Here is a 21,214-nt window from a genome sequence, read left to right as displayed (position 1 = left end):
TAAACAATAATAAGAAGAAAAAAACAAAATTTAATATTAATTGTTCTTTAACAAATTTTGTGGCTATGCAGGCTATAAGCATTTGCAGCGAAACTAATAATTATGAGAAGTGCGTTATATTATTGCTTATGTAAGATATTAGATACCGCAATAATTATAAACTGATTTGATTTGTTAATCCACAAAAAGAAAGTTTGTAACACTACTCAACTAAGCATTTATGTTGATTTTTTATCCCTAAGTAAATAACGTGATTTCGTTTCTTCCTAATAGAGGGCTTAATTGTGTTTTTTCACACCTAACTTCACACTTAACCTGCACACTCATTACATATTTTGTCAGCTAATATGGCATGAAGGCCTGATTTTGAAAAAAGTCGATTTATTCTACATAGTTTTTGATTCGCGCCATTTCAAATATGGAAGTAAGAAGCAACAACAACATATTTCATTATCAAAAACGTAAAAATGCTGTTGAAGCCAGACAACAATTATACAATCTGTGCTAAGTATACAATATACTTTAATTGGCAAAACGCCGAGAGATATACCGATAGTAAAATATGTTGAAAATGCTGCTTCTTACTACCATATTAGAAATGACTCCAACCAAAAACTACGTAGAATAAATCGACTCGTATCTATAGGATTAATTTCAAAACACATCTTCTTACGGAAAGAAATTTATAACGTCGTGCTGACCTATGTGATTTACTTCTCAAACTTCAATAAACCGACTTATACTTTGCGAACATTTGCACCGGGAACCAAAAATGGATTGACAACAAAAATCTTAAACACAAGAAGATAAGGTTATCTTGAATCGACTCAAAGCACTTTGAAAGCCGATATACATCAAGAAATGTGAAGCCATCGGCTTGGTACGATTTCGTCAACTGGACATATTTAATAATTCGCTTAAGCAGAAAAAGCCATAATTAATCAATAGAGAAAGTGTTGTGTGCCGCCAAGATAATGTGAGACCACATACAAATTTTATTTCATCCCAAAAGCTTTTACAGCTTGTATGAGATATACTGCCACAGTCATCATATTCTTCAGATTTCGCTCCCTCTAATTATCACCTATTCCAGTCCCTGTAAAACTTTTTGGACGGTGAAATCTTTGCTTTAAATGAAAACGTCAAAACTCAGCTCAATAAAAAAAGATCAAAGCATGGACTCATATTACTGCCAGAAAGATGGCAAAAGGTATTGACAAGAGTAAATAATATATAATTCAAGAAAATATTTATTCACTATAAAGGATTCGACTCATTTTTATAAAAAGGAAAAACAAAATTATTACATGCAACCTTCTTATACTTCTTATAAAATTTCAGAGATTAGGGGCAATAATTTGTGATCAAATATCGGAAAACGATAATTTGATTAATTTAACTTCTTATAAATACGAGTATAAATTTATTTCAAGAGACTTTATCATTGCTATATTTCTATATTACAATACAAAACCTGCTTATGCTCCTACTCCAGTAACAGTTCTTGATGTGTTCTGCGCCCGGAATAAATTTTACAGGTCAAAACTTTTTGTTAAGTATGTGAAGCAAATATATTAAATAATATTAAATAATATATCGAAACTAATTCACTTCATATGACTTTAAAAAGCATTTTATAGAATAGATAGTAATTGCAGTAACAACAAAAGTTAAGTTTTACATATAATTTTATATCTCAAAACTCAAGCTAATTTCTGCTTAATTTTAATGTCAATAATTCAAATATCTCTCTTCCAACTTAAATAAGCGTTTATATCCCATAAACTGTTAGTATCAGTTATGAATGTAGTGATTGCATATACAATAATAACAAATTAAATGTCAATGGTTCTGTGGCGTAATTTTTGTGAGACATTTTCACAGCATTTAAAAATTGTGATGAGCGTTTTTAACAAAAATTATGAATTTATATGAAAAAATATGTTTTGTATATATCTATATACTCTTACTAATAAATAAATGCTACGACAATTCAGTCTGGTTTGTAATTATTTATGATATGATGCGGCAATGTCAATAGCAATATTTTTTATTTAATTCTCTCTGACTGCGGTAGACAAATAAATTTTGATTCTTTGTTTTTTTTTCCTTTCATGTGACTACTGTTTGCTGTTTTAAATTGCTTGACTTATCTGAATATCAATCTATAAGCGTATATTACTGTATATACATACATAAATTTTGTAAAAATCTGTCGCAACCTTAATGCCTTTCATGCCTCTCATAACCGCATCCATTTGTAAGGAAATGCAGTACATGCATCGCAGTCTCATTTATTACTACCGCCTCGTAAATTGTTTAAAAATTGATTCTTAATTTAGCTAACCAACAGGAGAAGCATTGGCAACGATAAAAATATGCAAAAACCAAGAAGCTTTCATGTGAAAATAAATATGATCAGTCAACCCGGTTCTATTAAATTTTGATGTAATTTAAAATTATTCTCAACAAAGAAAGAATGAATTACAATTTATATAAGAATTTGATTTCTAAGTTAATGAAAAAACATTTTTTAAACAAAAATTTATAGTGAAAATTTAATAATTACGATATAATTTAATTTAACAGCATAATTCGAGAAGAACTAAACATTTTGCTTTTTATCCTCTGAAGAAGTTTTAATAACATTGAACTAATTTATTAAATTTTATATTTTTTATATTTAGTATATGCCAAATGTAGCGCTAGCAAACCGCAGTGCTTTATATTTATCACAATCACCTGCCAATCAATTTCACAATCGCAATCAATTTGCAACTGCGTGTACGTGTTTACTTCTCAGCTTATATGAAAATGCCTCTTACGCATCTACATACATACCCACATATAGGCCGGTACGTAAGTGCCTGTGACTGCGAAATCGAAGTTATTGGTTTCCATTCACCAGTATCCTTTTTAATATACACCACATATATCGCTTCTACATATAAAAGGACGCACTCTCTTCTACAATTTTTTAATATCGTACGTACATTTCCATTCCATATCTTCACTCTTACTTACCGCGCCAATACGTTTATTGAGCTCACCGGTTGCAGATTCAATGGCTTCAGCTCGACTAAAAACTCCGCAGTTCCGTGCTATCTGCACTACATTCATTGTTATCCTTTTTTGAAAACTGTTGAATGCAAATTGCACTGTTCATGCATTTTTGATTGTTCATTACAATTTGCAGTTGCAGCAAATGCGTATTCAATTAATTTGTCGCGTTCTTTTTAATGGTAAAAATTGCATTGTGGCTGTAGTATTGTCCGGTGTAGAAAATCGTGAATATTTTAAATATTGATAAATATTGAATTTTAAATGCATTGACATGCACAAAAATGAAAGCAGATAAATTTAAGCGACTTCACCACAACGAAAATCTTCTAAAACCAAATATACAAGTAAAATGTATAAAATTTAATTTATAATAAAAATAAATTTTACAATTTCAACTTTTCATCTAATAAAACAGATATTTAAAATATTAAAGAAGGTACAATAATTCAATATCAATCAAAATGAAGTACCAAACTTACAAAAGGCACGAAACAATTTATGAGTATTCTTGACGTTCGGAAACAAGAAGAAGTCATTCAGTCCGAAATCAGTACGAGACTGTACGGCGGATCATCTATGAATTCAATTTTTTAAATGTTCAAACAGTCAGTTATTAGACATGTATGAGCACTCACGTTGTATTGATGGAGAACGATCACTCAATTTACACATCACTGTAAATAACACAAATAATGCTCTTTTGACAACAATCCAAAGGTAGGTTATGTTTTTTAATATCAAACTATCGTATGGAAACGTCAGATGACACCTGACAACTATCACTGTTGCCAAGGCTCAAAATATCAATAGTGACCTCCGCAGTTCATTATTTATTTTATTATTCAATTTTATAATAAATAATTATTTCTATACAAAATGTAATTTGCTTGCATTATGTGCACATATGTAAGTTTTGCTCTTTGCGAAAACATAACCTTTAACAGATTCTAACAGTGATGCCAATATGTCAGTCAGGACTATAGCAAGCAACTTGTGTTTTTTGTGTCACTTCGGAGCTGCCGAATATATCTAATATAATACCGTCTCTAACTATATTCATAAATCAAGCTTAAGCTCGAGTATATTTGAATTGGAACACTTTAACTATTCGAATTTGTTCGCAGTGTTCGAGCAATAAATATTCAAGTTTCAGTTTTTATTAATTTTATACATACATATATTATTTATAGGTATATAGATTCTTGTTGTATATTTTCTTAGCTGTTTTCATTTTTCAGCATATGTATTTACATCTATGGTATATTAAACCGTAATTGTGGTATATTCATAAGCAAATATCTGTAACTGAATAGACATATTACTTCACAAGACTACATTAGTATATAATATTGTGTCACTTAATAAAACTAATACTAGATAAAATATCAAAACTCAAAAATATAGTAAAAATGTTCGATTTTAACAAGTCACTGACGTACATATAACATATCAATACATACAATCACACGTATTTTGTTCGCAAGAAAAAATTATTTAAGCAATTATTACAATATCTGATATTATTAGACAACTAAATTACATTCAACATTAATAATATTTGAAAATTATCCAGAAAAAAATTAATTGAAAGTAGTGCAAACAATTCAAAGAATACGGACAATGCGTTGAAGACGAAAATTGTCCGGAGGAAGATTAACATTAACTGATGAACAACACGTGCCAAGTATATTAAAAATTTCGGAGTCTAAAATCGTCTATTGACGAATGGAAATCTCGCTGATACTTACTACTGTTAACATTTCGTTTAGATCAGTCCAGATCATTTCAAGATATGCTTTGTGTCACTGTTTTTGAAAAAAAATTGACACGTGGAAGTCAATCAAACAATATTTAAAATATCTGATAACCGGAAATGAGACTTAATTGTATGCAAACAATATGGCAAAAACCGAGCAATCAAGCGAATACCGGGAAAAATGTCAACCAAAATTTATAATTTTATATTCTTTCGCCGGACCAAACTATTGAAAAATTGTTTACTTCTTAAACAATCTTACACTTCAAAAACTCAACTTATATCGTTCCAAAAGCATCGCTTAGCTCAAGAAACCTTTTCAGGAACATCATTTTGGCATCTTATTAGATTTCTTTGACATAAATACAATATAATTGTTACAGCCCGCTAAAGTTGTTTTTAAAATATTGTCAAAGTCTATATTATAGGTATTGCCGTCTTCAATAACATGCTTTGTTAGCAAAGAAACGAACCTCATATTTTCATTTTAAATATAAAATTATTTTAATAATTTTATAAACATTAACTTATTGAATATAAAATATTCTATTATAATGTGTTTCACCGTAGTTTATGAACTCCAGCGTATATTTAAAATTAAAAACATTTATACTCAGAATGGGTAAATATTTGCTAAAATATATTTTAAGAGTAAGCATATTTCTCTTAATCGCTTAAAAAACTGTGTGTCTCACATATACTTTTTTTGATTTTATATTTGAATCTCAATCTAGTAATATTGTGTATTTGAGTTCTTTAATGCTTCAAATATAAAACGCCGCATTTTAATCAGCCAAATGCCGGCTGCTCTCACACAAATGTCTAAATTTAAATGAAATTTGCTTTTCGATAATGCTAAACTCTCAATGTCGTCTAAGAACCAACAATTTTAGTTTTTAACATTTGATTTCTGACATTTGATTAATTTGGAGCTAAATAGTTTGAATAAAGAAACTAAAATCTAGTATTCATATGATCGCGTGAGAGTGCGGCAGATTGTGGCAGATTGCGGTTAGAATTTTACTTAATCGAAAAAGTACGTGCACAAGAATTTTTTCCAACATTCACCAAATAATATTAAAATGATTGAATTAAAGTCAATTAATGATATATGAATTTTATTATAAATAAATTACATAAAAGCATTAAAAATAATTAATAGAAAACTTAGTTTTCAATAAGATTAAATGTTTAACAAAAATATCTTCTCAGTTTTTTGCAGTTAACAAAGCATAGTGATCAAATAGTGACTATAATATCTACACTGAAAATCTAAATAAAACCTAAATCATATTAAGTGAAAATTTAATTAATTTATTATAATTAATATTTTATGTAAGAATTTTTAAGTGTCATGACTTTTAAAAACTTAAGTACTGATATTATTTCAGTCAGCTATCACTCTACACTCAGCTGATTGAAAATAGATAAGAAATTTATTTTTATTTATTCTTAAAAAATAAAAACAAATGAAGAAAAATATTTCAAGTGCATTAACTCTGTTTGCTTAATGAACAAAATATATTTCGATGAAAATATAGTTTACGTTGTGATTTTTTATAATTTCGTACATTATTTCCATTTACAAGGCGTCAAGTCTTTAATATTTTTAAAAAACTACAATTGTAATTATAATAAATAATAATATATAGTATTATTACGAAGTAAACTGATGTAGAGCAAATGTAGAGCAGTATGTAGAGCAAAAATATAAAGGGTACTTAAATTTATAAAAATGTTTGATCCATTAAAGGTTCTATTAAGTTAATACAATTCCATTTTGGCGTACCCAGATAAAATAAACTCGTCTAACACTGTCCTTTGTCTTTTTACCATTATGTCATCAAGGTAGCCGCCAATTTCAGATTTATAAGAATAAAACATTGTAAAAGGGGAGTATTTTTTTATGAATACTTAACACTCATACCCCTGATTTGCACAAAACAAACGACATCATACTTCTTAATAAGTAGTGGTCTTCCGATATAGACTTCCGCTGAGACTACACTGAATATCTTGCGGTGCCCAATAGAGACTTTAATTTTGGCTACACAATATTAATTTCGTACTTATTAAGCCCTTATTAATCTATAGATTAATATTAATATATTAGTATACTGTAACGCCCAAACTCATCGCTTTTTAATAATATACAACTACTTTGCAAGGTATCTGAGTTTTTATAAGAGGAACTTTATTATTTGTTAACAATTTGTGTTTTCTTTAATTAACATGTAAATGCATTTAACCTTAAGGTTATCGCAGAGCGGTAGTACTACGTATTTGTAATATTAATAATATACATATTATTATTTGAAGAATAGCATATTCTTCAAACTATAATTTGCAATAGAAGTGGTCAGCAACAATTCAAATTTAAGCTAATTTAATTGTACCATACATTACTTAAAAAAATGTTTCCGATTAGTTTAAATATTGTTATTACGATCATTTAATTACATGGTTCCGTTCTGCAAAACTTTCCTTAATGACTTATTACATACATCTTGATATATATTAAATTTATCAATATATATTTCTAATGAAGTAAATTAAACGTCTGTAATTATAAATGTATATACTTTATCGTAAAAAATACAATTTAATTAACTTTGTATTAAAACTTGTAAAATTTGAATAAAAATAAAATTAATTTATTTTATCATATAAAGGCTTATACATAAGAACCGTATAAAACAATATTTCTCAAACTTTTGTGGGCTACAGTCCTTTCTAGCCTACTCTCATCCTGATTGAAAATTTTTTTATTTTTCGGCCAAGGGTTCCATTTTCTGTTCTTGTCAGATTAAGGAAACTATTAGCATAACGCATTACAACTAAAAGCTGATATCCAATTTTCACCAAAGAAACTATTAAATTCACATAGTCTGTATATGTCTTTTAATAAAAATGTAGATTTGTTAGAACTAACATGGATAAATTATTGTAATTTTGTATTGCTCATAAACAGAATTAGACCAACTCTCCCTAACCAGTCAAATTTGTTCCATGTGGGATTATCTGCACGCTATTCTTTTGGAGTCCCAAAATCAATCCCGGGAAGATAAATAAAACTTATGGTATACAGTGTCTTTTAATTCACCTTATTTTATTTTATTTCTAAATACACAAAAAAAAATTTATGATTTTAAAATGAGACCTTAAAATTATAAAGGCTGGCTATCTGGATATCTTCAATTGGGATCGAAACCAGAAAAAAACACATGTAGCCTGCAGAAAAAAAACCTTTCCACTTTAATACTTTCAGTTGAATAGTTGAAAGAAAATTATATTCGCTTTGTAAATATAAACCTTTATCGCAGCCATTATAATGTGAATGTATTTATTTAAATAGAGATAACCAATTATATTATTTCCGTAATAACAAAAACTTTTTTATATATTATAGTGCATCAAAAATTTTCTTATATTCATCCTCTTAAATCCTATACACAATATATATTAAAGACTATACATATGTACTTTGGACACAACAGTTCCATCCTCTCATCAGAATATTTAGTCCCCCAAAATGAACTTGTCTTGTCTTTCCAAATGTAGCTATAGGTTATAAGCTCGTTCTAATTTAAATAACATAGGAAGTGCTTTAGTTAGTGTCACTTACGTATAAAGTCACAAAAAACTTGTAACTTGAACATTGAAAGTTTGTGCAGCATTGGCTACTTGTAGAAAAACACGATTAGTCATCTTTCCTTATTTGGCAGGTACGAGTTCTAAGCCTGGCACTTGCAGTCCAACATATTATATACGGACTATTAACTAATTAAATAAAAATTCGAATATTTCGTAAGATCAGTGAAGATAAGTACTCGGTAATACTCGAAACAGAATTGTATGGTCAACCAAATTTCAATAAATTAATTAAAATTTTTGTTGTTGTTTCTTCATTACTGTTCGAACGCTTCTAACTTATAAATAGTTTCTTTTCATCATAAAAAAATTAAAAAAATTAACATTTGAAAATTTAATGTTTGTATGAATCAGTTTAAACAAATAATTCTCGAATTGTTCACTTTAAGTAGTCCCGACATGCCAGAATCCCGGGATCTGGCCTTTCTAATACTAATTTTATCTAAATAATAATTGAATAAATAATTTAATAAATTATAATAAATAATAAATTGAAGAAATCAGTTGCAGCTAATGGATTGTAGAGCGCAAAATTTCTTTCATCATTTGTTAAACATTTTTCATAATAATGTAGTATACAGGGGCTTTAACTTAATAAGAGGTTGATGAACTAAGCTCATTGTTTCTGTTCTTGTGGTTCTTTGGCTTAATATTCTTCTAAATAAATTGTTGTTCTTTTCTTGCATTAACATTTTTACATATTAATATCCTCAAAAAAAGGATGTAAGCATTTTTGCACGTATTTACACATGCTTATGTGAGCGTGTGTGGAAAGCACACAATCAGTTCGCTTTTGTTCTGTGAAAAGTTTTTTTTAAAATTAAATTTCACATTTGTTTTGCTTTATTTGTAACTTTTTGTTTCGTCCCCCCTCTCTTTTCATTATTGCTTGTGTGTTTATTTAGCGTTAAAGTGCGCGCTGCCAACATAAATTATTCAGATATACACAATGAGACTTTTTGTTGCCATCCTTCCTACCAAGCCTATGCAATTCCTTAGTTCTACGGTCCTTTAGCCTTTTATCCTTTTGCTTTTATTTAACTTTACTTTTAGTGTTGCTTTTGGCTGTGTTAAGTTGTCAGTCTTTGTGGTAATTTTTTTCTTTTTTGTTTGGTTCGGTTTTATTTGGATTGGTTTCAGTGGCTAAGGGCGCAGGCGCACATTAATATTTACAAATTGCAAATTGCGTATAAATTATGAATTTTTTATTTTTATTACTTCGCATTTTACAGTTTACTTTTTGCTTTTTTTGCTCTTCATTTTTTTTGGTTTTTTTTTTCATTCACATATGCGGTTTTATGTGGTGTTGAAAATTTATTTAAGTTTTATTCATTTTCATGTGAATTATACGGTAAAGCTTATTTCTGTGCATTAAAAAAATTACTGTTAAGCTCAAAAGAGCCATTTAAGAATTATAAATTCATTAATTTAAATTTTTTACAAATTCTGCAAAGAATTACATTATTATTCTAGTGGGTTTCGAAATAATTTTTTAATAGTTTTTTTTAATTTTAATTGTATTGATCACATTCTTTAATATAAATTATTTATTAAATAGGAAAATCAATATAAAGTCTTTTCGGTGGCTTGCAAGTATGGCAAAAAGTGCATGGTCTATATTGGCCACGCGAGCCATTGGCATCACTATTGCAATCTGTCAAGTGTTATGTTTTGATGAATAGCAAAAATAGCATAATTCGAGCAAATTATATTTTGTATAAAATTAAGTAATTACCATAAATTAAATTTTTCTTTTTATCCAATTTTCAAATTTATGAAATTTTTGAATTCTGTTTGAATTTATATTTACATATAATTTTTGACATATGATTGCAATGTTCGTTGGAATTTCTAATGAAGATTCACAATAGTTTGCATATACCGTTGGTAACACTTTTTTTTTACTGGCCGATATGTGTGGCCAGTATACCTATACTGGCCGATATAGAGAAAATAGTGTTGTTGTTTTGCATACATTTCGGCCAGTGTAGACCAGCAACTCGCTGTTTTTTGCCGTACTTGCGTGTTATCCAAAGGCCTATAACTGATATAAATTTTGGTTTCAATGACAACTGCATTTGCACTATTTATCCCCTCTTTTAATTAAATTTTTATATAATTAATGATTTATTTTATGACATTTTTTTTTAAATGATAAATTATATATCATACACATATATATTTAATTACAATTTTTTTTTTTCTAAAAAACTGTAACAGTCTGCAAATTATTCGAGAATTTAATTCTAAACCTGAAACATTTTTAAAATGGTTTAAACTGTTTTTAATACTGTTTTTAATACTGTTTTTAATCAATGCTAATTAAAATAAAAATAAGTGACAATAAAACCTGGAACTTGAGCATTGAAAGTTTGTGCAGCCTTGGCTTCTTGTGGATAAACACGATTAGTTATCGCTTTTAATTTGACAGGCACGAGTTCTAAGCCTGGCACTTGCAGTCCAAACAAATTATATACGGACTATAAACTAATTAAATAAAATTCGATTATTTCCAAAGACCACTGATGAAGAGTACTTGGCAATACTCGAAACAGCGTTGTATGGTCAGCCAAAACTTCAATAAAATTAAAATAAATTTTTGTGTTTGTCCTTTATTTCTTTCTTTGTTATTCAAAACCCCTCTAAATTTTAATAAAGCTTCTTTGTCACTATACAAAGAAAGTCTAGCTTTACAGCAACACGAATACTTTATTCAATAATACTTATATAATATTATAATACTGACTATGCTTAAATTTAAAAAATAATGCAAAATTTTTGTGTAGATGTAGTCACGTTACTCCTAAAAAGACCCAATCTAATAGGTCAGGATAGAACACCTCGTCATCGTGACATAATTTATTTCACAATTTCACATTTGATGTGACTGTAATTGCCTGTATAACAAGGCCTATATAATATAAAATATTGACTTAATGTCTATAAAACATAAATTAAAGCTTAAATATATAAATCAAAAATTTACTCAGATCCAACAAAAATCATTAAAAATGAAAAAGAGAAAAATTCACGAAGTTAAAAATACCGGCGAACGTTAAATAGCACTAAAATAAAAGGAAGAAAATGAAGCAGAAAAATCGGAGAAAAAGTAATTAACTAAACTTAATTTATATACACATTTTACTTATATATTTTACTTATATATATGTTGCAGAATAGAAATTTATTTTGTATGTATAGACAATTACATTAAGTATTAAGCAGATAGTTATAGTTTGTAGCAATAATTATTGATTTTTTTAATACTCAAAACTCAAATTTAATATTTTAACATTGTTATTTATATAGAAACACATTTGTAAAGCATTTGCTTATATTGAAACATAAGAACTGTATTTTTAAACAAGTTTATTTCAAATGGTAGAATTCTGGATTGAAAAAAGTTATTCTGAGCTGTTAGAAAAATATATATATATGTATTAATCTATCTATCTAATTAGTGGAATCGCTTGATGATATTTGATTGTATAGAGTTCAAAGCCTCTGTGACTCCATTTTTAGTTTAAAAAAGATTCTTTGTCCGTTGCACATAGAAATTATAATAATAATACTATTGAATTTATGTAAGAAATTTTTACACAAGGCAACTGAGAATAATATTATGTCTCTTGTATTTAATCTCTCTGCCACTATATCACCTCTCTTCATCTCTTTTTCCTCTTTCTTTCTTTCTCTCTCTTGCTTTCTCTCCTTTTTCTTTTTTCTCCATCTCTCTCTTTCTCTCTCTCTCTCTCTATCTCTATCTCTATCTCTCTCTCTCTCTCTCTCTCTCTCTCTCTCTTATTACCTCATTTTCATTCTCGCTCTGTCTTTCTTATCTATTTGAAATGCTATTAACATTACACATTCACATACTTTTACTTGGCACTATTCAAGCATTTCCAAACTATAATCAATCAAATATATTAAAAGAAAAACAAAAATGTAATAAATACATATATACAATGGATTTAGTTTAATCTCTATAATTATATATAAGAAACAATGAGTAATCGATAATAAGTGTTTATGTTTCTTATCAGTTACGTGAACTTCTGTTGTTACTAAAAGTGCTTGATCATTTTTGAGATTTGTTTATAAACTGTTGCTGAACTGATATAAATTCAGTATGTTTATATGCTAATACCGCTCAGTTATATTCAAATCGTGTTAAAGTAGACACGTAAAATAGTTATTAAATAATTTCCTCTTGCAGCGTAAAAATGGCAGGAATTCTAATGAAAATATTTGCCATTGCGGTAATTGCAAACATTTGCCTGCAAACCAGTACTGAAGCGTTAAATATACTAGGCGTTTTGCCCTTTGGTGCACATTCACACTACATTATAGGGGCAAAAATATTGCAGGCATTGGCACGTAAAGGACATAAGGTCACCGTCATTACACCATATCCACTCAAACAGCCAATGGATAATTATGATGAAATACCAATACCAAATGCAGTAAAAGTTTTGCAAGGTAAACAATAGATATATATACAATAAAAACATAGTATATAATCCGTATTATTTTTTATATTTAGTGAGCAAAGATGATTTACTAAACACAGTCAATCGTAATATAGTGCAAAATATAATTAACTTCCATGGGATGGGACTTAAAGTCACTGAAGCTGTATTGCAAGAACCAGGTGTACAGAAGTTACTGCTTAGCAATCAAACTTTTGATATTACGTTGATTGAAGTGTTTCTTAGCGAGGCACTATATGGCCTGGCTGAACACTTCAATGCGCCAATGGTGGCTTTTAGCTCGTTCGGTGCAATTGCTTGGAATACGGATATGGTAATTCAAACTACAAAAAACGTTTTTATTAATATTAAAATAACTTTTAATTAAATAGGTTGGGTCACCATCACCGCCTTCATATGTACCCAATGCCATGCTGCCATTCGGCGATCGCATGACACTACTCCAACGTATAGCAAACCAAGGATATTTGACATTTGAGCGCGCTCTTATCGACTTCTATTACCTTCCCAAACAAGCAGAACTTTACAATAGGCATTTTCCACAAAACAAACGCAATATGTACGAAGTTCGCAAAAACGCTGCAGCGGTATTTGTCAATCAGCATGTCTCCCTAAGCGCACCACGTCCATATATGCCGAACCAAATTGAAGTAGGTGGATTACATATTAATCGCAAACGCACTCCTTTGCCAGAGGATATACAGAAATTTATTGATGAAGCTGAACATGGTGTGATATATTTTTCTATGGGCTCAAATCTCCAAAGCAAAAATTTACCAATGGAAAAACGCAAGGCAATACTGGAAACTTTCCGCGGAATTAAACAACGCGTTTTATGGAAGTTTGAAGATTCAAAATTAGCAGACAAGCCAGATAATGTTTTCATCAAAGACTGGTATCCACAAGATGATATTTTGGCTCATAAAAATGTACGTCTTTTTATCACACATGGCGGTTTACTTAGCACTATGGAATCCATTTATCATGGTAAGCCAGTAGTTGGGATACCAGTATTTGCTGATCAGTTTTTGAATATGGCGAGAGCTGAGCAAAATGGTTTCGGTGTGATGTTAGACTATAAAAATCTCACAGTTGATGCATTTACAAGTGGCATAAAACGCATTTTAGAGAATCCGAGTTATACGAAAAAAGTTCGTGACATGTCCGCTAGATACAAGGATCAACCAATTGAACCACTCGATTTAGCCGTACATTGGATGGAGCATATCGCACGTCATGATGGCAAATATTTGCATTGTGCAGGGTTAGATCTGAATTTTATAGAATATCATAATATTGATGTAATGATCATATTATATGGAGGTATATTGTTGTTGCTAGTATTAGTTGTACTTTTAATTCGATTTGTGCTGCGCACAATGTGTCAACTTGTGTTCAAAAAAGACAAAAAGTTGAAAAGGCAATAAATTTAGTTTATTTGTGTGTTATGATAATTTTTATATAATTCATAGATTATTAGATGAAAATAAATTTTTATTTAAATTATATTCAATTTCTTTTATTGCTAAGCTAGTGGTAACTGATAAGGGTAAGTAACTCTTACATTCATATACAGCGTTAAGTATTATTTATATATTTCAAAGTTTTCATTTTCGATCAAGTAAGAAATAAATAAGATGAAAAAAAATTACTTTCATCTCAGCAGTGATAAAATACACTGTTTTTGCTCCCAATATTTAATATTAATTCTATATGCATATCGAAATCTAAACTAAACTTTCAGTTGCTCCTTAATATTATATATGCATATAACATATACTAAAAACGTCAATTACATTCAAACATTAATTAATTTAATTTAATTATAATCAATTTATTAGTTTTCAAACACATCGTTAAAAGTTTATTTTAAAATATATTTTTAGCTTCAATTGAATGAAAAGAATTTTTTTGCTATTATGAAGCTTTTGTCAGAATTAAAATTTATTTGTCGTTTAGTTTATTCAATAGTTGTTATTAAATTTATCTAATATATGCTCACGTATGGTCAGTATACACATTCTACTCCAATTCTTAAAAAAACCGTTTTGATATATATATACGTAGTACACACTATATTAAGTATATTATTACAGCGTTCAAATCATAATCAATTATATATATTTGAACTCTCTTTATTATAAAATATAGTAAATATAGGATATAGAAAATCCCCTTATTATTTGAAAAAAAAATAATTAAAATTATATTTGAAAAAAAAAAACTGGAGATATAGTAAATATAGGATATAGAAAATCCCCTTATTTGAAAAAAAAAATAATTAAAATTATATTTGAAAAAAAAAACTGGAGATGCGGGGCATCGATCCCCGTACCTCTCACATGCTAAGCGAGCGCTCTACCATCTGAGCTACATCCCCCGGTGACACATGCTCGCCAAATGTATTATTTAAAATAAGAGATACAAATATTAACAAATTTTTTCATTAGTTCTAATTTTTTACTAGATTAATTAAAATTTAATATTTGAAATAGTAAGAGGATTAATTTTGGAAACAAATTTAAAAAAAAATTAAATAAACTGCAAGTCAACAAAATTTTATGTATACAATTTTTTTTAGTAGTGATGTGAAATATTTACACATGTAATTTTATGTGATTATACTATAATATATTACACACCAAACCACCAAGCTGCACGCTTTGCATGTTGATTCTTAATCCATAAAATTTCAAAGCCGACAACTATAATTACTACTACTATAATTAAGAACTTAAAATAATTATCACTGCTAATAGATACTACTATAGGGACATTAATAAAATTGGAATGAAAAGACTTCTACCCACCTAAAAAAACCTTCTTTGTTCGCTCATCCTATATCCGTTCGTCAGTAAGATTCTGAAAAAGGGGTTAAGGCGACAGTTAAATGACGAAGCGCAGACAGTGCCTTCCGTAGAGTAATCAAGTTTGGAGAGCATTAACCACACTTAATATGTAGGGGTCTGAAGAATAGAACTAAACTAAATAAGGCCATCACCTGAAAACAAGTTGTTATATTCAATTAAGTAAGTTGTAAATATGTACACATGCTATCAGTTTTTTGATAATAAATAAACTTCTAAAGTGTAGCCGTATAAAAAAACTGAACCGTATTAAAAATTAAACTGATTTAGAAATCCTTCCGAATAATTACAATTGATGTACATTATTTTAATGAGCAACTTTACGAATAAAAGTGTTTTACCGAAACGATATCAATTTTTCTAGCTCATATCTTTCATTTCATTTTACTTCCCTCTCAGCGGCTACGCTGGCTTGGTCATATCGTGCGAATGGAAGAAAGTGCTCCGGCTAGAAAGGTATTTGATTCGGTACCCGCAGGTGGAAAACGCGGTAGAGGACGTCCGCATCTTCGGTGAAAGGACCTGGTGACCAACGATTTGGGGGCGCTCGGTACTACCAACTGGCGTCAGAAAGCAACTAATCGGGCTGACCGGCGGAGGCTACTCGACGTGGCCAAGGACGACACACGTCTGTAATGGCCAACTAAGTAAGTAAGTAAGTGTTTAGATTTACCCACAGAAAAATTTTAGGTAGTTTTTTTTTATTTAACATTGGACAACTAGTTATAAGTTCTCTGTGATTTAACTATAGTTAAATCATATCATGCCATATCATACTTTTATATCATATCAAATTGGATCTCAAGATTCTTTTTAACTAATTGATAAAATATATAGCGTGTATTTAAGAAACAAATATTTCGTACGTTTGTTAGGTTTTTTTAAATAGTGAAAACGAAAATCGGTTTATATTAATTTTTATCCCAAAACTTAGATAAAATGTTATGATTACATTTCAAAAAGAGATTTTTGACTATTTGAATAATTATTTCATATAAAGCCAAATATTCATCAGATTGAAGATTGAAAAAAATTAGACTGAAAGAATAAAATACAAATCCGTCAGTTATGAAGGAAAAATTACATCAAATTTGCGCCATTAATGTAAAATTATAATAATAATTCTATAGAATTTTAGTTGAATATATTCTATATAATATAAATCTATATATATAGATTTATATAAATACAAATATAAATCTATATTTGTCTAAACTAGTACAAAATGTTTAAAGATTGATTTTATGATGTTTCCGACGTTTCACTCCACATTTTATGAAAGATTATTTTAATACAACTTTTAAATAAGGATGTGATCTATTTACGTGTATATTTTATAATCTTTATGAAACTCACTAAAGTCATCACATCACACATCAGTTTTTTCTCCAACGCATATATTAGTTGTTTACATATAACAATCAAAATTTTTAAAATTTTAACATTAAAAAAATTTAAAATTGTTCTCTTGCCTTATAAATATATTATATAAATCTTTTTCCCCATTAAAATTAAATTTACTGTCTCATAATTTTTTTTATAACATGCAGTATATTCTACATATTATTTTCAATCAAAATAAGATTCTCTTATACTCTTACTCTTATAAATTGTAAAGAAATCAATTTAATACCTAAATAAAAATTTTATTAGAATGGAAATCATTCTATTGTATTTATTTATTAGAAAAGAATTTTTTTCAGTGTTACCGATAAAGTTTTCTTTATAATTATGCATTATCATAGGAACAAGTATCAGACATCTACTAGTCATAGAAGGTCTGTTCTTTGTTTATATGTGGACACTAAATTCATATGTTGCTATGGTGTAAAATATCGCAACTCATTCCAGCTGATAATGAGTTGCTTACCGATTATCGGTTATTATAGAAAACATAGATTAAAGACAATTTAAACTTTTTTCGCTTAAGGAAAATTAATTTGAAGTTATGAACACTATGGTTAACTTCTTTTAAAAATTTTCCTTACTTAGTATTAATTTTTATATGTGATCTTTTTTCCGTTTTCGGGGTATTAGAAATTAAATATATGTTGATAATTCTGGATTGACAGCTCAAAAACGTTTGCAAATTTATTCCGATAATATAATAAAAAAAACTGATATTCAGTTGTGCATTATATCATATATATATGTTGTTTTTTTTAATTTTTATTTTAATCTCAAGTTTATACTGAATAACAAAGATATTCAATATTCAATAACCCATCAAAGAAACTATTTTATCACTTTTGTCGCTAATTGAAAGAAATGGAATACTGTATGTCTCTACAGCATAACGACATAATTTTCTTACTTAATTGCTATCCTTCCGTAAAGTAATATCCGATGATATATCGTATTTGAATTTCAACTTCAAAAAAAATTTAGTTTTACGAGTATATAGCATATGTATTTATAAAATAGTCCGCATGCTTTCTATAAATGTAATAATATGCATGCAATTGAATTTTAATTATAATAGCTTCGAGTATTATTACTCGAATAATAGAATAGAAGATAGAAGTTATTATATCGTACCACCAAGACTTTTTAAATATATAAAATAGTTCTGACGGTATAAAAAATTTGATAACTTATACTTTTTTTAAAACTCAATATATTAGTTGATGAAGAATAATTAACAAAATCAAAATTGTATACCAAATTATACCAAAAGCAAAAAATCGGCTCATTGCATTTTATCAAAGTCAATATATTATTATATAGAATAGTATATAGAATATTAAGACAAATGTAAAAAAAAAACAAAGTAAAGAAGTTATAAATAGTCATAATTTTTATCACATTCTGTAAAAAATCACATTGTACAAAATAACATTATAAATAAGATTCCAGCCAAATTAACTATTACCTAATTACCAAATTATTACCTAACTATTACTATTACTTAACTATTACTAACTATTACCTAATTTTATGTTGAAATGAAGTTTTTATTTTTGTTATTCATTTATCATACAATAAAAAAAAATACTTTAAGCATCTGTTTGATAAATTCTTAGCTCCAATGTGAATTCAGCTAACCTTAAATTTCAGAAATAATCCATATTAATAATGTTTCATACCTATAATAATTCTCTTTTATATTATAAACTATTAAAAACCAAGCATTTGAAGATAATATGTGTATCTACTGCACCAGTCTCGGAAAATCGAGATATCACTGTAATTACTTTCTTTCTCTAACAAATGAGGTAACAGAAACGTAGTGTGGAGAAACTGAATTTATAAAAAAATTTTGAAACTTAAAAAAAATTAAACGCCTAAGGAAATTCTCTAATTTTTTTAAAACATTCAGAAATGTGCGCGATTAAGAGAGAATAAAGAACCGTCCAAAACCGGTCATTGCGAACACAACAAGTTTATCTACGAGTAGCGCTAGCGCTTCTCGTATATAAACAATCCATGATAAATGTGTAGCACTTGTTGTTGTTAGTTTTTGACCGAAATTCTCACCAAATACTTCAATAGAATTTAATTTTTTATATCAGATCAACTCAGGTAACTGCTTTAGTCGAATCCAACGCTCATTTGACAAAAATGCTTCGAAATGTTTAGATTTGTTATGAAATTTTGGAAAAGCAAAGGTGTAAACTGAGAAATTATTGCTTTTATTGTTTAGTTTATTTTCAAAGTTTCATGTGGAAAGCAGACTATGAATGTTTGTCTTTTAGAAATTTTAACGTTTCAATGTTAAAAAATTTTTAAATAATAATTAATAATATAGATTAACATAAAATTTTCAATACTTGTTAATAACGAAATTTAATTTACAATAAAAATGAAGAACAAAAACTTCTTAGCCTTTTGTGTATTATTAATATTTGCCACGCCCTTTGTTTCATCGCTTAATGTTCTGGGCGTTTTGAATTTTGCTGCTCGTTCACATCATATCGTTGGTTCATCATTAATGAAGGCACTGGCGCGTAAAGGACACAATGTAACTGTGATATCACCATTTCCACTAAAAGAACCTATGGCCAACTATCATGACATAAATGTACCAAGCATACTGAAAATCATGTCTGGTAAGAAATTTTTCATTTGTTTTTTATTTGGTAGATATGATATAAACATATATGTTATAATAACAATAATAATAAATGCGATAAACAAATACACAAAAAGAAAAAAATACAATAATTGAAGCGGTACAAATTTTATAATTGACAATAAAATTATTCAAACTACTGAAAAAACAAATCAGTAATTCAAAATTATTAAAGTAATAATATATATAATATATAATAATATATCTTCTCTTTAAAGATGTATAGTTCTACTACGGCTATATCTACTACACATTTTTTATCGGTTTATTCGAATTATTGTTTAATAATTATTGTTACTTACAATCTTAAAGAATATAAAATAAGGCAAAATCATAAGAAAAATAATTTGAAACTACAAGCTTTATATAGGACAATCCACCTGGATCTAATGTTAATTTTATTAAATCAAATTCATTCAGTTCTGTAGAAGAAGATAATAAATGGAAGGATTTATATACCTTGATTTTTATTGCTTCTTCTTTATTAATCTTTATTTTCTTTACCTTTATCAATTTATTGATTTCTTTATTTATTTAAAACTCTCTCACAAGTCTTCCTATCAAGCAATGATAGACTTGTTTCTATATTTCCATGCTAAATCGCTTTAAATTATTACTAATAACCGGTTCCTAAAAAAAATTTTTTTTAACCTCTTATTTTATATATTATTTCATTCACTATATTGTGTATAAATATTATTATAATAGGCACAAGGGCCTTACCAATTACGAGTACCTACATGGCAGTGACGACGCGTGCCCTATCTGGAAGGGTGTGCGGCCCTTCTATAATGTTGTTTTTACATGTACCACTTATATTAAAATATATGAGATCTTTTATTAATAATAACTATATTATATAAGGCAACAATATATTCGCAATATTATACTAACAATTTATTAACAAAATAATATATTAAACAAATTAAATTAATAATTTATATATATATAAGTTGAATATTATATCAATATGGAAGAAACAAAACTTTTCACATAATTCTCGTAACATCAAACCAACTTTTTTCAAGCAAAAGAGTTTGTACTTAGAGCCATACATGTTTATGCAGTGATCAAACAAAATCAAACTCACTTGCAACGTATAAATGTGCGCACATGTACTCCGCACAGTGAGCGACAGAAATTCGTGGGTGCTACTGTTAAAAGGGGAGAGACGAAATGTGATCGAAATGTATGGCGAGATGAGCTGCAAACTTCAGCCGCTCATGCAACCACTTTGGCAAATAATCATGTTGGATTCGTATGCATGCAGTTGATATTCGAATAGAACAGAAAATTACTCTCATACAATTCCCAC

General features: G+C 28.2%; 1 protein-coding gene and 1 non-coding gene across 3 annotated transcripts; one reads left to right on the top strand and one right to left on the bottom strand.

Annotated features, from left to right (window-relative positions):
- The first annotated feature begins 5,789 nt into the window (after positions 1-5,789).
- On the top strand, positions 5,790-14,422 carry LOC119677936 (UDP-glycosyltransferase UGT5-like). 2 transcript variants are annotated; one of them, XM_038089520.1, is made up of 4 exons: positions 5,790-5,855; positions 12,687-12,949; positions 13,014-13,273; positions 13,332-14,422. In XM_038089520.1, exons 2-4 carry the CDS (start codon positions 12,694-12,696, stop codon positions 14,385-14,387), a joined length of 1,572 nt encoding a protein of 523 aa, XP_037945448.1. In that variant the 5' UTR covers positions 5,790-5,855; positions 12,687-12,693; the 3' UTR covers positions 14,388-14,422. The 2 variants fall into 2 exon arrangements, with proteins under 2 accessions (XP_037945448.1, XP_037945449.1); XM_038089521.1 differs by lacking the exon at positions 5,790-5,855 and adding an exon at positions 11,496-11,579.
- An 845-nt stretch (positions 14,423-15,267) lies between these two features.
- Positions 15,268-15,340, bottom strand: Trnaa-agc. Its single transcript has one exon. It is a non-coding gene; the product is annotated as a tRNA-Ala (tRNA).
- Between the last annotated feature and the right edge of the window lie 5,874 nt (positions 15,341-21,214).

This window comes from Teleopsis dalmanni, chromosome 2, assembly GCF_002237135.1.
Source record: "Teleopsis dalmanni isolate 2A chromosome 2, ASM223713v2, whole genome shotgun sequence".
NCBI lineage: Eukaryota > Metazoa > Arthropoda > Insecta > Diptera > Diopsidae > Teleopsis > Teleopsis dalmanni.
The sequence above is the reverse complement of the archived record's forward strand: the minus strand, read 5'-3'. Positions and strand labels throughout refer to the sequence as shown.